Source organism: Cyprinodon variegatus, unplaced genomic scaffold (assembly GCF_000732505.1).
Source record: "Cyprinodon variegatus isolate N-32 unplaced genomic scaffold, C_variegatus-1.0 Scaffold90, whole genome shotgun sequence".
In the NCBI taxonomy this organism is placed as follows: Eukaryota; Metazoa; Chordata; class Actinopteri; order Cyprinodontiformes; family Cyprinodontidae; genus Cyprinodon; species Cyprinodon variegatus.
Window position 1 is genome coordinate 225,539 of NW_015150543.1, and position 13,610 is coordinate 239,148.

Here is a 13,610-nt window from a genome sequence, read left to right on the forward strand (position 1 = left end):
TCGTGTTCCTTTCAGAGAAGGACCTTACTGTTCTCATCTAAACTGATCTTTATATAGTCAGTCACACACTTAGTCATTGGTTGATGTCCTCCCCATGTAGCTTGCACACTACATTCCAGTATATAGCCTCAACACAACCTTACAGGGCCTCATCTGCTTCCTATGATCATCTTCTTAAAATTGTCCGTACCTGGGCTGCAGAGACTGAACCTAACAACAAGTCCTGGATGACTCCATCTTTGGGTCACAAGCACTTCCAACCCTTGTGTTTTTCATCTTTCTTTAACTCCCGGTCTGATTGTATGGTCAGAAAATCCATGCTGAAGTCGGGGATAGGATCCTACAGGCATGTTTCAGTAAATCACATAATACCAGCCAGAAAGCCTAGGTACTGAGAAGTCATGTTTGGTTCCCACCTGCAGAACCACTCCTTTGAGTGTGTCTTGCTAATCGCCAATAATTTCTGCCTGTAGTCTATACTATTTGCACAAAAGCATGTGAAATTGATTGTCAATCAGTGATGCTAAGTTCAGAGTTTGATTTCACAGCTGTTTGATTTGATTGAAGTTATGTTGTGTTCCAAAAAACGAAAATTAAAAACAATCCACTGGACTCTGTTTCCAAGTTTGAAGACGTCCCATCCAGGTAGCTTTTTCAATAAAAAAATGTCAGGAATAGGGTTTAGTTTGAGGTCTTATACAATAGCCCAACAAAGCCTTGTTTTTGTTTTGAACGGACGAAGAGGTCCACCCCTTTGGAATCGGGGTCATTTGGCTTCTTTTGTTAGCCTGCAATGCCCCATACTAGGGATGGAACGGTTTATAATAACCGTCCGAACTGTTCGGTTCGGTTCGCGTGTGTTGCCTTCGGTTCATGCGCTGCTCCTTTTTCTCATGGGGCGAAGCGTGTACACTCCAGAGCAGAAGGTGGCGGTACTGCGACCAAAGCCAACCACCAGTAGTAAACAAGAAGAAGAAGAAGAAGCGAAGCAGCTTAGCCGGGTGTAGCAGAAAAACATCAGTTGTTGTGGAGAATTGTGTGGGTATGGCGATTGGAAAAGAACAGGAGTTGGAAGACGCGCCACCAGCACTTTATAGGTCTGCTGTATGGGACCACTTTGCATTTAGAGTGACCTACAATGACGGCGGAAAGAAAGTTGTGGATAAAAGTCCAACAGTGTGCAAGCATTGTGCAACACGTTTTGTTTATGCTAACAGTAACACGACCAACATGTCAGGCTAACAATCAACATATACCGAACCAAAAACCGTGACCACGAAACTGTGAACCGAACCAAACCGTGGATTTTGTGAACCGTTCCACCCATACCCATCTAAGTGTCTGAAAGGGGGGTGATGGGTCTCTGGATGGTTTATCTGAACCTTAGAGCAGTTAGTTCCCAGTTTGAAAGGGTGCCATCCTATCATTCAAAAGCATATGAGCGGATGTGATGATAGAGGACATTTGATCAGAGGTGGAAGAATAACGAAGAGCTCACATCTCAGATATTTTGGAGAGTTCTCCTTGGCTACATGGAGGCACATGACTACATTAGAACACAGAAGCAGAGACAGAAATCCCATTAGACAGACTTTTTTAATACTTTTTTTTTTCCTTTATAATTGCTCCCCCCCCTAAACAATTTGTTTCAGCTGCATGTTTGGCTCATTCTAAAGATCTCTGTGGAAGCAGACCAGACCAGCTAATGGTGGGAATTTCCTCAATTTTACCGATTGCTGGACCGGACCAGCTGTGTGAATGCAGCCTTACAATTAACTTCCTCACAGGACTCATCAGACTCACAGGACTTTTTCTATTCATCCTCTCTGTTTTTTTAACGTGTTGCGACACACAGAGAACTGGTCGGCGTTTCTGTATTATTAATATCTGAGTGATGACAGCCCAATGTCAAGCTTACACACCGTATGCTTTGTAGTAGGGTGATACAATCCCATTTATGACGCACACTCTAGTATGCAGCGGAATTAGTTTTGCAACTAAAACAAACTTTATGGTTAAAATTCTGTTTTAATGGGAAATTGATAGGTTTTAGTGTGAGCTGTTTGGTGACTAAGAAAAGACAGCAGGAATTAATCCAGAAATAGCTTTGGGCATCTCATGAGACAGTCGATACATTTCCCCTCAAGGATTAAACAGAAATAAACGTCCACATCTTCTGCCCTTTCTGTCTCTTATCCTGCAATCTTTGACCCACTGACAACAGTGACTTCCTTTGTCCTTATGCGTAAACAAATTATGACCACTTGCACCAAATACAGGCCAATGCTAAGCTTATTGCTGCTTTTTGTCATTATTGTGTCTATTCGTCATTTTTATTATCAGCATTTCTTTATTTTTTCTACTCAGATATGGAAGGGGAAAAAGATTTAATACCCAAATGAGTCAGTGTGGAGGTGGTCTCAGGTGAAAACTGTTGTATCTGTAGTGTGTGGCATGATGTTCTAATTAATATTGTCAGTTATTTGAACTCTGTTGTTCCGCTCATCCAGATACCTTGCTGATCTCCCTATTAAGGTACAAAAGTGGATATTTTAATTTCTATAAATGGTAAAAGAAAATAACTTATTTTATTGCTGACAAATATTGCCCGCCAAACTAACCTGGCCATCTGTGAGGGACTTTTTTTTTTAAATCAAAGGTAGATTTATTTCACTTCAAGCCTGATTACTAGGCCATTTTAAAGTATAAATCATCAGACTATCTAACGCCATAAAGTAGGCTAAAGCAAATTAATTGCAACCCAATCTAAACATATTGTTGAGTATTTTTTATTCAAAAATAACTGATATTCAACTCTGCAGGACCATTTCATTAATTAAAATATTCAAATCAATAATAAGGCCGTTCAATTTCTCATTCTAGCTGGACCTTATCTATAAACATGTATATCTATTGGACATGTGTTGCTTTTAGTTCGTGCAGAGGATTATTATTTTATTTTTTTTTTGCTGAATTGTCCAATTTTCAAGGTCACCTTGTGTGACCTACTGTTATGCGGATGATGCTCAGATATATCTGCCTATAAATCCAGATGAAGCTAACTCTTTACATAGACTACAGGTGTGTCTTGATGACATAAAAACCTGGATGACTTTCAATTTTCTGCTCCTGCAGACAAAAGAGAAGTTTTAGAACTTTTAAAGTCTTTGAAAAAGAAGCTGATTAGTCAGTCACTTAATTTGGATAGGATTACATTGACCTCAGATAATAAAGTAATAAATGTTTTTGTTATTTTTGATCATATCATAAATCCCATATCAAAGAGGTTTCTAGAATTTCCTTCTTTCATTTGCGGAATATTGCAAAAATTAGAAATATCCTGTCCATGATGTATTTGGATGTCTCTTCAATTCAATTCAGTTTATTTATATAGTGCCAATTCACAGCGCATTTCCTTAGATATGGGGGCTGGCTCGGTGCCCGTCTGCCTGGCTGTGTCTTTCCTGGACGGGGCCGCCTGTGGAGCTGGTTGACAGTTGCCTTTTGTATCTCTGCTTCTTTCTGTATCTCTGATTCTGTCTCCTTGAACCCCTGTCGGCCTCGGCTGATGGCCGCTCACACTGAGCCTGGTTCTACTGGAGGTTTCTCCCTGTTAAAAGGGAGTTTTTTCCTCTCCACTGCACGCTTGGTGTAAGCACGCTTGGTGTAAGGGATTGCCTTCGATCCAATGATTCGATTCAATCAACTGGTTTTCCTTAGATAGAACGCTTTGAACCAATGTGACTGTATGATCTGGATGAATTGTGTCTGTAAAGTGCCTTAAGACGATGTGTTGTGAATTGGTGCTATATAAATAAACTGAATTAAATTGAATTGAATTGTTTCTCTGGGATTCCAGTTAAAGAACTCAGAGATGGAATAACATCATCAGGCATTAACACAATGAATAAAGAGTCACTACTGCATCCAAACTACAGAGACATCTTTATATTGCTGTTGTATTCCTGTTTCCCTCAGATGTTGTACAATGCCATCACCAAGCCTTATGTCTGTTAAAAATCTGTCCATTTTCAAAGGAAATGGTAATGTTGCTTTGCTTCTTAATTATGTTGCAGCACAGACCTTAAATGCACTAGCACCAAAAGACCAGCAAGGATTTGTGTATTTGCAAATGTAGAGTGACCTAGTTCAGTAGATCGCTGTAAGATATGAGCCTATTTCTGAAGAAAGTTTTCATCTGTGATCCTAATGGAAACCAGATGATCGTGGCTGGAGGCTTCATTATTATCTGTCTGAATCAATAAGTGGGGTGAAACACTTGGGCAGTCTTCTCCCTAATAAAAGAGATCGTTCATCCTGAATGGTTTGTGTGTTTGTTTTCTTCCCAACATATTGAAAGACTCATTCAGTCTCCCTGAAAGCTGATTGTCATAGTTTTATTGGCAGATCAAATACAGTTGTGTGTTTGTTTCATTTTTTAGGCAGAATTCTTGTTTGGTGACCAGAGGAGTGTTTTTGGATGTCTTGATGTGCCTTTGTGGGTCGAAGACAAGCCTTCTGGAAGGTAAGTTATTTCTGAAAAGTCTCTAATTTTGGAAAGCTACACCAAGTACATCCAGTAACGGCCATAACTTCCCCCCACAGCATGATGCTTGATTTTAATATTTTTTCACCATGTCTCAATGCCTGACGACATTAATATACTTGTGCTTGATTGGCTAATTCACCATATGCTTAATTATTTCTTCCTATTCTCATATAAATACAAATATTTCAAAGACAAGGAATTAAAATAAAGAAGTTGAATAACCAACAACCTACCCATACTATTACCAGTTACCACCTTTAATCATCTGTCTGTCTGTTTAAAATCTTCTAAAACTTCTGAACCCTGTTGTAGATAATGTAGTCTCTGTATTCTGATCGTTTATCTCTGGTAAATGTAATTTGAACGTTTTTAACAGAAAAAAGAAAGTGAATAATTCAAAAGTTCATCTTTGGTCTTTTTTTTCTAATCTGTTAAAAGCAAAAACATCATATATTCAGTTAAACTATAGTTCAGCCTCTTTTTGTAGCAATGGAAAGTATTTTTATGCGGTTTGATTTCTGTTGCAGAGTGGTGATTAAAGCCGCTGTCGCTCCTTGACGATATAGACCAGCGTATGCCTGACATAGGAAAAATCTGGCAAAAAAGGCTGGCATACGTTGGATAAGTTATGGGTAAATTTTTTATAGGTTATGAGCGCGCTGAAGCACGTTGGAACAAGCAAACGTCGACATACAGCGAGTACATAGAGAGAACTTTGAGTACGTCATATGCTGTCATACGTTCCCTATGTATGCCAGCGTATGCTCATACATAGGGCATAATTTATAGTTATTTGATTGTTGACATCTTTTGGTAAGTGTAAGTTACTCATAAGTCATGGTGTCTAGCTTATCCAAAACGTCTGAGTAACTTGGGCATAACTTATGCGTAACTTATCAAGAACTTATCTGCAACGCATATCAACGTATTTGACGTGTTCAAGAAGAGCGCTGAATGGTTTCTAACTTTCAGCTACTGTATAATGGAGTGTTGGCAGCGTTTTGTTGTACAAAGGGGTTTCACTGGAGGAAACCGTCAGTACTGCTCCAGACTTCATCCCCATCATAGGCTGAGCGTGAAGGTGAGTGTGATGGATCCTCCCTGCATTCACGCCCACGGCCACGACCAGCAAACTTCCAAGCAGACATGATGCTGGATCTAAAGCGAATGCAAACCTTCTTTCTTTTTTTTTCTTTTTTCTTTTTATTCATTCGTTTTTTTGAGCGGTTGGTAAACAGAAGCTACATTAATACCGTGATCAAAGACAATGTTTTATGTAGACTGGACGCCCTCTGGGCGCATTGCTGCCCCCCTGAGGACATTGGCTTGTGCGTTGTTTCATGGACTTTCACTGCCGTGCGTTATGCATAAGTTGGGCTGTCGTTGGACATAGGCTCTGGACTCGTTATGAATATGCTATGTATGCGCCCAAACTTGAAATAATACACAGAAAGTTCAGCATATGCCAGTGTTTTAGGTGATTCTGGGATGTCTGGCATACACTGTCTAAATCGGCAAGGTATGACAGGGCCCTAACATTATAATGTTAAAACTGAGCTTCATTTTGAATGTGCTAAAGCTGTGCTGCCTGCTCTTCATTTAGAACCAAAATGCTCTGCTTGGTCAGTGGTTTGCAGCCTGTCTGTACGTGTTGTCCGGCTGTGTGCACCCACCGCCCTTTGAGGGTTCCTGCAGTGAAGCAATGTGAATCCAAAGGAGAGTGTATTCTTTGACAGATATTTGGTTTTGGACCAATTTATGGAGAAGTGCTGTTTGGGTAGGGCTTAGGGGGAGGATGTTCATAGGTTTCGTCTTGACAGTAGAAATGTTAGCAGGAATGAAAACCCTTTCTGACTGGCTTAGCCTTTCTCTGTACACAACAGGTGTCATTAATATCTGTACACCTCTGATGCATCTATGATCCTATTGGTTGTTATTTCTTCACAGTACCTTCAAATCTTCCATCTTATTGTCAGCTGTAACATTTCATACGCAAACAGGCATGTGAAGTTTGAAGCAGAGCTTTTGGATTTTTTTGTAATGTCTTTGACCATTGCACGTCTGACCTGGGGCACATTTGTTTGAAAATCTACCTCTGAGAAGTCTGCCAGATGTCTTAAATATTTAGCATTTAGCATAATCTTACTCCATGTGGAAAACTTGCTATTTGAGCGCTGTTCACTTACAGCAAAAAGTAAGTTTATGCCTCCTAAAGCCCAAGACGAAGATTGGGTTCAATTTTAAATGTTTCATAAAACAGATAACAGCATTTTTTAATTGCTTTCTTTGAAAATGCCTATTTTAGAGGGTTTGCAGTGCCATTTTCATTATATTAATGGTAATAACCCAAGAAATTCTGTAAAATCTTGCACTTTCAGGTATAATGTATGCAATTCTGACATCGAGATGGTTTAGTAAGCCTTTGAGCTTGGAAAGCAGCTGGAAGTAATTATAAGATATTATAAATGTAGATAAATTCCATCAATCTGAAAAAACAGACGGTTTAAAGAGCTAAAGGTGAACTTGACAAAAAAAAAAAGAAGTGCTTAAATCTTAATTAGCAGGAGTAGAGGGGGATTTAATATGTAAAGATGGATTGTTCCAGAGTCTGGAAGCAGCTGGTGAAGTTCATATAAAAGCAGCAGGATCTCAGGAGTGCCTGGCATAGGGGTCAGAGGGGTGAACAATCCTCTTTTTCAATTTAACTTCTATGTATTCCCCTCTAACTGGGTCCTTGTGTTAAAGTAGGAACTTTGCATTTAACTGCCAGTTCTTCTGGAGTCTGAACACAGTTCTGTGTGCGCTGCCCTTTGATCCATGCAGACTCATTTAAAAAAATCCAATCCCCTGCCGTCTAATGCTTCATCGCTACCTCTGCCAATCTACCCTTTCTGTGCTTTCCAGCCACACCAGTAAAATAAGCTGAAAGGCTTGCTTTGACGGGAAAAAAGAAACGGAGGGGAAAGAATTGGGGCAAAAAAATATATAAAAATGAAAGCAAGTTGGCCTGAAATGTGCTCTTTTAATACTGTGTCAATAAATGATGCAAACGGCGTCACTGTACTCTGTACGATGAAGCCGTCTCCATTTTCCCAACTGTTCTGCATTCAAAGCCTGCAGATCAATTTAAATATATTATAGCTGTGCTTAAAGCTATAATGGGGATTTTTCTTTTTCTATTGTTTTTTTTAGGAGATCGGTAAAACTTCAGAACATTTATAATAAACCGTTTTTACAGTCAGCAGCTGTCATTATATAGACCTAATTACTTTCAAAGTACCATTGGTTTCTGTAGATATCCAAAACTAATTACCCCATTTCCCTCTGTATCAGGTAAAGACTAAAATCATTAGACCATCTAATGTCACTAAGCATGTTTAAAATGGAAGAATATACTTGGAGATTAAAAAGTAAAAAGTCCAAAGACATATTTCAGCTTTGCTTTTCCATAATTAGTCTTCCAGTAACATTAGAGCATAGGATTGATGTTCCTTTCTGACAGCTTGGTGAGCCATCTGGATCCAAATGTGGATACTTGCTCCCATTTGAAATTAAGATGTACTTCTTCTTTCAAGAGGGATTACGCTCAAACCGCTGGAATCCAGTGTCAAGATAAATAAATGTGCTCCTTTCCTTTCCCGTGGAGATACTAGATGATTCTGCAGTCCAGAGATTTCACCCCTTTTGGAGCCGTGTTTGCTAACAGTGTTTTACTTTCACGTCTATGTTTATAATTTATAACAACTGTGTTCTCAAGAAGGTTTACAAGACAAACGGGTCCAATTATGATTAAAAAAAAATTTGTTCCTAATATAATAATATAGGCAGATGCAGTTCATCCAGCCTGATGCGATTATTAAACTGTCAAATTTATTAAATGCCAGTTGGCAAACAAAGAAACCGAAGAAAGTTAGGAAATTATATCAAGTCACTGAGTTGTTAGCTACTGTATTGTTGCCAAGACTGGAGAGAAACCACTTCCTTTTAATAAAATGAAACCTCCAGCAGAATCAGACTCAGAATTAGAAACTTGACCCATGGTAGGGGTCTTTTCCACATTAAAAAATAAATAATAAAACTCTAAAGCAGTAAAAAAAAAAATTTTTACTTTTTTCCCCCTTCAGTAACAACATATAGCTAAACACAGAAACAGTAAACCAGGAAAACAATTTCTGCAAGGAAAGCAAGAAGTTGATAAAGTTAAAAGCTTACCGTAAATTCCGGACTATAAGCCGCTACTTTTTTCCCGCTGTTTGAACACTGCGGCCTATAATACAGTGCGGCTAATACATTTTTTTTTTTTTTCATGGCGCGAAAAACAGACCAATAAAATTGATGGATATTCAGAGAGGTCAAATGAAATTGTGCGATACATAATTCTCACTTTCACTGTTATTTGCAGTCTTGTAAATCAGTCATTCATACTGACCCTCAACATGGATACTCGAAGAAAAGCATACAATGCCACTTTTAAATTAAAGGCCATAAATCTGGCGATTGAAAACAGAAATCGAGCTGCTGCACGTCATTTTGGGATAAATGAGTCAATGGTGAGACGGTGGAGACAACAGCGTCAGGAACTGACTCGGTGCAAAAAGACCACGAAAGCTTTCAGAGGTAATCACAGCAGGTGGCCGGAGCTTGAAAACTGTCTTGAAGACTGGGTGAACACACAGCGAGCGGGATGCCGCGGTGTGTTCACCGTGCAGATCAGGCTTGAAGGCTAAAGAAATAGCCACCGACATGAAAATTCAAGATTTCAGAGGTGGGCCATCGTGGTGTTTTAGATTTATGAAACGAAAAGGCCTGGTGTACCGTATTTGTTTTTTTATCATACGGATTAAATCAAACGTTAAAAAATGCTCACGTGTAATATCTTTATTTGTAAATATCTCATACAATGTGGGAAACCTGCGGCTTAAAATCCGGTACGGTTTATAAAAGTACAAAATTGATTTTCTTTCTAAAATTAGAGCGTGCGGCTTGTAATCAGGTGCGCTTTATAGTCCGGAATTTACGGTAATCAGTTGCTCTCTCCAAGAAGACACGGCTAAACATGATCGCTGGGCCCAGATCTCTTCCTATTGGAACACAGAAAGTCAACAGAATTAATGCTTTGCTGTAAGGAAACCCCTAGACACTATTACCCCATTTACGCTACCCTTGAAAAACCGTTTACACATCATGCTATCTCTGTTCCTTGCCTCCTAGTGACGATCTGCCGTATTACTGCCAGCATTAAAAGAGGAAATCAGGCAGTTGGTGGCGGTAATGCACCAAAAGTTGTTTGCCAACCGCCGTAAAACACAAGAAGAAGAAGACATGGTCTCAAGCTTATCCAAAATTTGAGTAACTTGGGCATAACTTATGCGTAACTTATCAAGAACTTATCTGCAACACATATCAATGTATTTGACGTGTTCCAGACGACCACTGAACCTGTTTTTAACTTACAGCTACTGTATAATGGCGTATTGGCAGTGTTTTGTTATACAAAAGGGGGTTAACAGGAGGAAACGGTCAGTTCTCCTCCAGACTTCATACTCATCATAGTGAGCATGAAAGTGAGGGTGATGGATGCTCCCTGTGTTCACACCCACGACCAACAATCTTCCTAGCAGACATGACGCTGAATCTGCTGCGACTGTAAACCTTTTTTCTTTCTTTTTCTATTTTTTTTTAGTCTTTTTTTTTTTTTTTTGCCGTCCGGTAAACAGCAGCTAGGTTAATACCACGATCAAAGACATCTCTTTATGCAGACTGGGCACCTCCAGGTGCATCGCTGCTTCCCTCAGGACACAGGCTTGTGACATTTCATGGGCATTACGCTACCATGGGTTATGCATAAGTTAGATTGTCATTGGACAAACGCTCTGGACTAGTTATAAATACCGTATATATATGCCCAAAATTGAAAAAAATATATAGAAAGTTCAGCATATGCCAGCGTTTTAGAAGATTCTGGGATGTCGGGCATAGGCTGGCTGACTTGTCAAGGTGTGACAGAGCCCTACTTTTGTAGCTGTTGCTCCATCAGTGCATAGCTTCTTATATTAAAGTAGTTTATTTTCAGAATTATAGAAACCTACAGACATTAAAATGTTGAAAAAATAAAACGCTAATTAGACCTGTTTCCATCCATTGGGACAAATTAACCACATTATCGAAGCAGATGTTGATGTCAGGCTTGGTTGTAATAAACAGGAAGTAGAGGTAGCAGACTAGCACGGACAACAGATCAGTAATGGACTGAGGTTTTAATGAGTGTCCGCTTATGTCGGCTAGTAGTAGCAGTGGTACATATTATTTGGAGACCAGATAGAGAAGGCTTGTTGCATTCAGAAGAAGAAAAGGCTTCAATTTTATTAAAATGTTGTTGATTCCATTAAGCTTTAATGCGGTACTTCAACATACAAAAAAAAATAAACATGTCTATGAGCAACTTTACATGCTGCACTATGAGTGCTAAGAAAGAGTGACAGCTAAACGGGAACAAATATGACAAACCTTGAAGAGGATGCAAAATAAATGGAAGTAGTTGCATAATTAGTGAACATTTCCAGTAAATATATCGTTACTGAAGAAGCAGCTAAGAGCAGAAGTCCTTTCTGGAAGAAAAAAAAACCCCAGAAACATACAGAAATGAAGGGAAGCAGTTCTTTCAAGTAACGCATGAATATGAAGCAGGAAAAAGGAAGATGGTGAGAAAAGGTTTCAATCTAAAGTTAAACACTTGTACAGTGTAAATCTGATTTAGCACTTTCCCATTCGTCAGGCTCATATACACACACACACACACACACACACACACAGAGGTACATGCAAGCACACAATGTCTGGGATTTGTTTTTCACAGTTTGTTTAATGACGTGGAAGCTGATGGGAAATCCAGCTGTTTGGTTGCGTGTGAGAAGTTCAACCTCACGACAGCAAAGTGTCTTGTTGCATGTCGACGACACTAATAAAGAAGTAGCACACTTATAAGGGTTTGCGGTGCTGCATTTTTTCCCCATTAATTTTCCTTGCTCACTCATACCTTCATCATACTGAGTCAAAGTTGAATAACGAGCAGTTTTCAGAGTGAAATGTCGTAAAAAACAAGCTTTGGTGGTTTCACAGCACATCCACCCTCTTCTCTCCATCCAAACACTGCAGAGGATGGGTACTGTCCTCGCTTAAAATCATAAAAAGCTTAGATTGAGTTTATTCAAACCAGATGTTATGGTTGCATTTAGTTCAAATATTCAACCTCCACCTGAACAGACCGTCAAAGATGACCCACAGTTCACTTGCATGATATGAATCTACTTCCCAAAAACCAAGCTTCATGGGAAATAGTTTCATTTCCTTATTGCCTGATTTGTGGGTTTGTTATCTTTCTGGACCGCCAGAGTCCGAACAGAGCGCAGAAGTTCTGTTTTCATATGCAGAGAATTCCAAACACCAGCAGGTTTGGTTTGCCTCCTTCAAGGTTTGAGTGTCGTGCTGTAAAACACATGCAGAGGGGAAATCAACATAACCACAGGCTGTTAATAACGGCTGGTTTGACTCCACTCTCTGTATTTCTCAGGTTTTTCATTATTGGTTTTAAAAGAAAAACAAGGGAAACTGTTTGGGTTATCCTCATTACTGGAAGACTGCTGAATTATAGTTTTTCTATAAACATTATTTTGCTTTTGCAGGACTAAAAAAAAGAAAAAAACTTGCAAAAGTATCACACTGTCTCAGTTGAGATTTTGCAATTGTTTATTGAGACACTCAATGGGGGGAAAGAAATATTTGCCTCTATTTAGGTTTTAACATGTTATACAATTTTGATCCTTAAATCTATGCAACCGAGGAAACCCATATATTTGGGAAAAATGTCCCTGCATTAAATAAAACATCCAAGTTTTTATGATTTACTTTATTGGCCTTGTTTTTGTGCAGAAATGTGTAGTTTTACTCTAGTTTCACATTATTACATCTCCCTTCAAATGAAAAAACAACATATAGTGTGCTTGCACCACCTTTATAATTATTCTCAATGCAAGTTTTAATAGTGAAAACGCACACATGTAGCTTCGCAGTACGGTACCTGGCTGTGGCTGTAAGCTCTTCCCGTGTTTCAGCCTTAAAAGCACCATTTTATTAAAAAATATGCATATGTTAATAAATCACTTGCAAGTTTCTACCTGTTGTATGGAATTAAAGCGGCTAAGTATGTAATTTTTTCATTTTTCAATGGCTAGTGAGCATATAGGAATTAGGAAAGAAATGTAAAATTCATGCACTTGTATTTCATTTTTACTAACAAAGGCTGCCAAGCTCTTAAGGGAAAGTGTTCTACCTTGATGTCCAAAAATATTCAGTTGCTTAAGAGTAATTCAGCCTGCAGTCTTAGTAACTGTAAAGGTGTCTTTGTTTAGAAATAAACCAAAAGGCTACTTTAAAGGCCTTATGACAAAACACGCTAATTATTCCAGTATTTTCTGAGTTAGTGCAGTGTGCACAGAAGTGATCAGAAGCCTAGAGGTTTAGTGTCTCTGATATGAAACCATCATGGTTCCTTGAACTGTCTGCACTGACCTGAGCCTTCATCACAGTTAATAGCATTGCATTCCAAAGCTTTGCTTGCATGTTCTCAACAGAAAATCCCAAAATATAAAATACTGCTCCCAGTTTATTTGAGTAAGGGTTTGGAGCAGCTGTGGTTTTTCACCTGTAGATGGATTTAAACAGACGCAGCTGTGGGAGAACAATGGCTATTTATGAACCAGGGTGAAAAATGGTGCTAAAGTTGCCTTCGCTGGAACCACATTTCAATAGTGTAAGAAATAATTTCTCCCTCCTTGACTGTCCTTTTTTAATAAAGAGCACATAAAAACATGAATTTTGCCTTATTTTTATTTTTTTTTTACATTTTCTATGAAGATCTTACTTTTTTATGTTTTTGGCATTCTTTAGGAACATTTACACTCACTTCTAATCAGTCAAAATGTCACAGCCTGCATATTGCATTTGGACTCGCATCTTCTTCTAAGGTTTTGATTTAATGCATCTCTGGAAACCCATGGAAAAA

General features: G+C 38.8%; 1 protein-coding gene across 2 annotated transcripts in view; it reads left to right on the top strand.

Moving 5' to 3' along the window:
* thada (thyroid adenoma associated) overlaps positions 1 to 13,610 on the top strand; it is a 121,901-nt gene that overhangs the window by 75,912 nt on the left and 32,379 nt on the right. For both annotated transcript variants that reach the window (XM_015373666.1, XM_015373665.1), the window contains one exon: positions 4,443 to 4,525. In XM_015373666.1, coding sequence (XP_015229152.1) covers positions 4,443 to 4,525 — 83 coding nt within the window. The remainder of the gene's footprint in view (positions 1 to 4,442; positions 4,526 to 13,610) is intronic.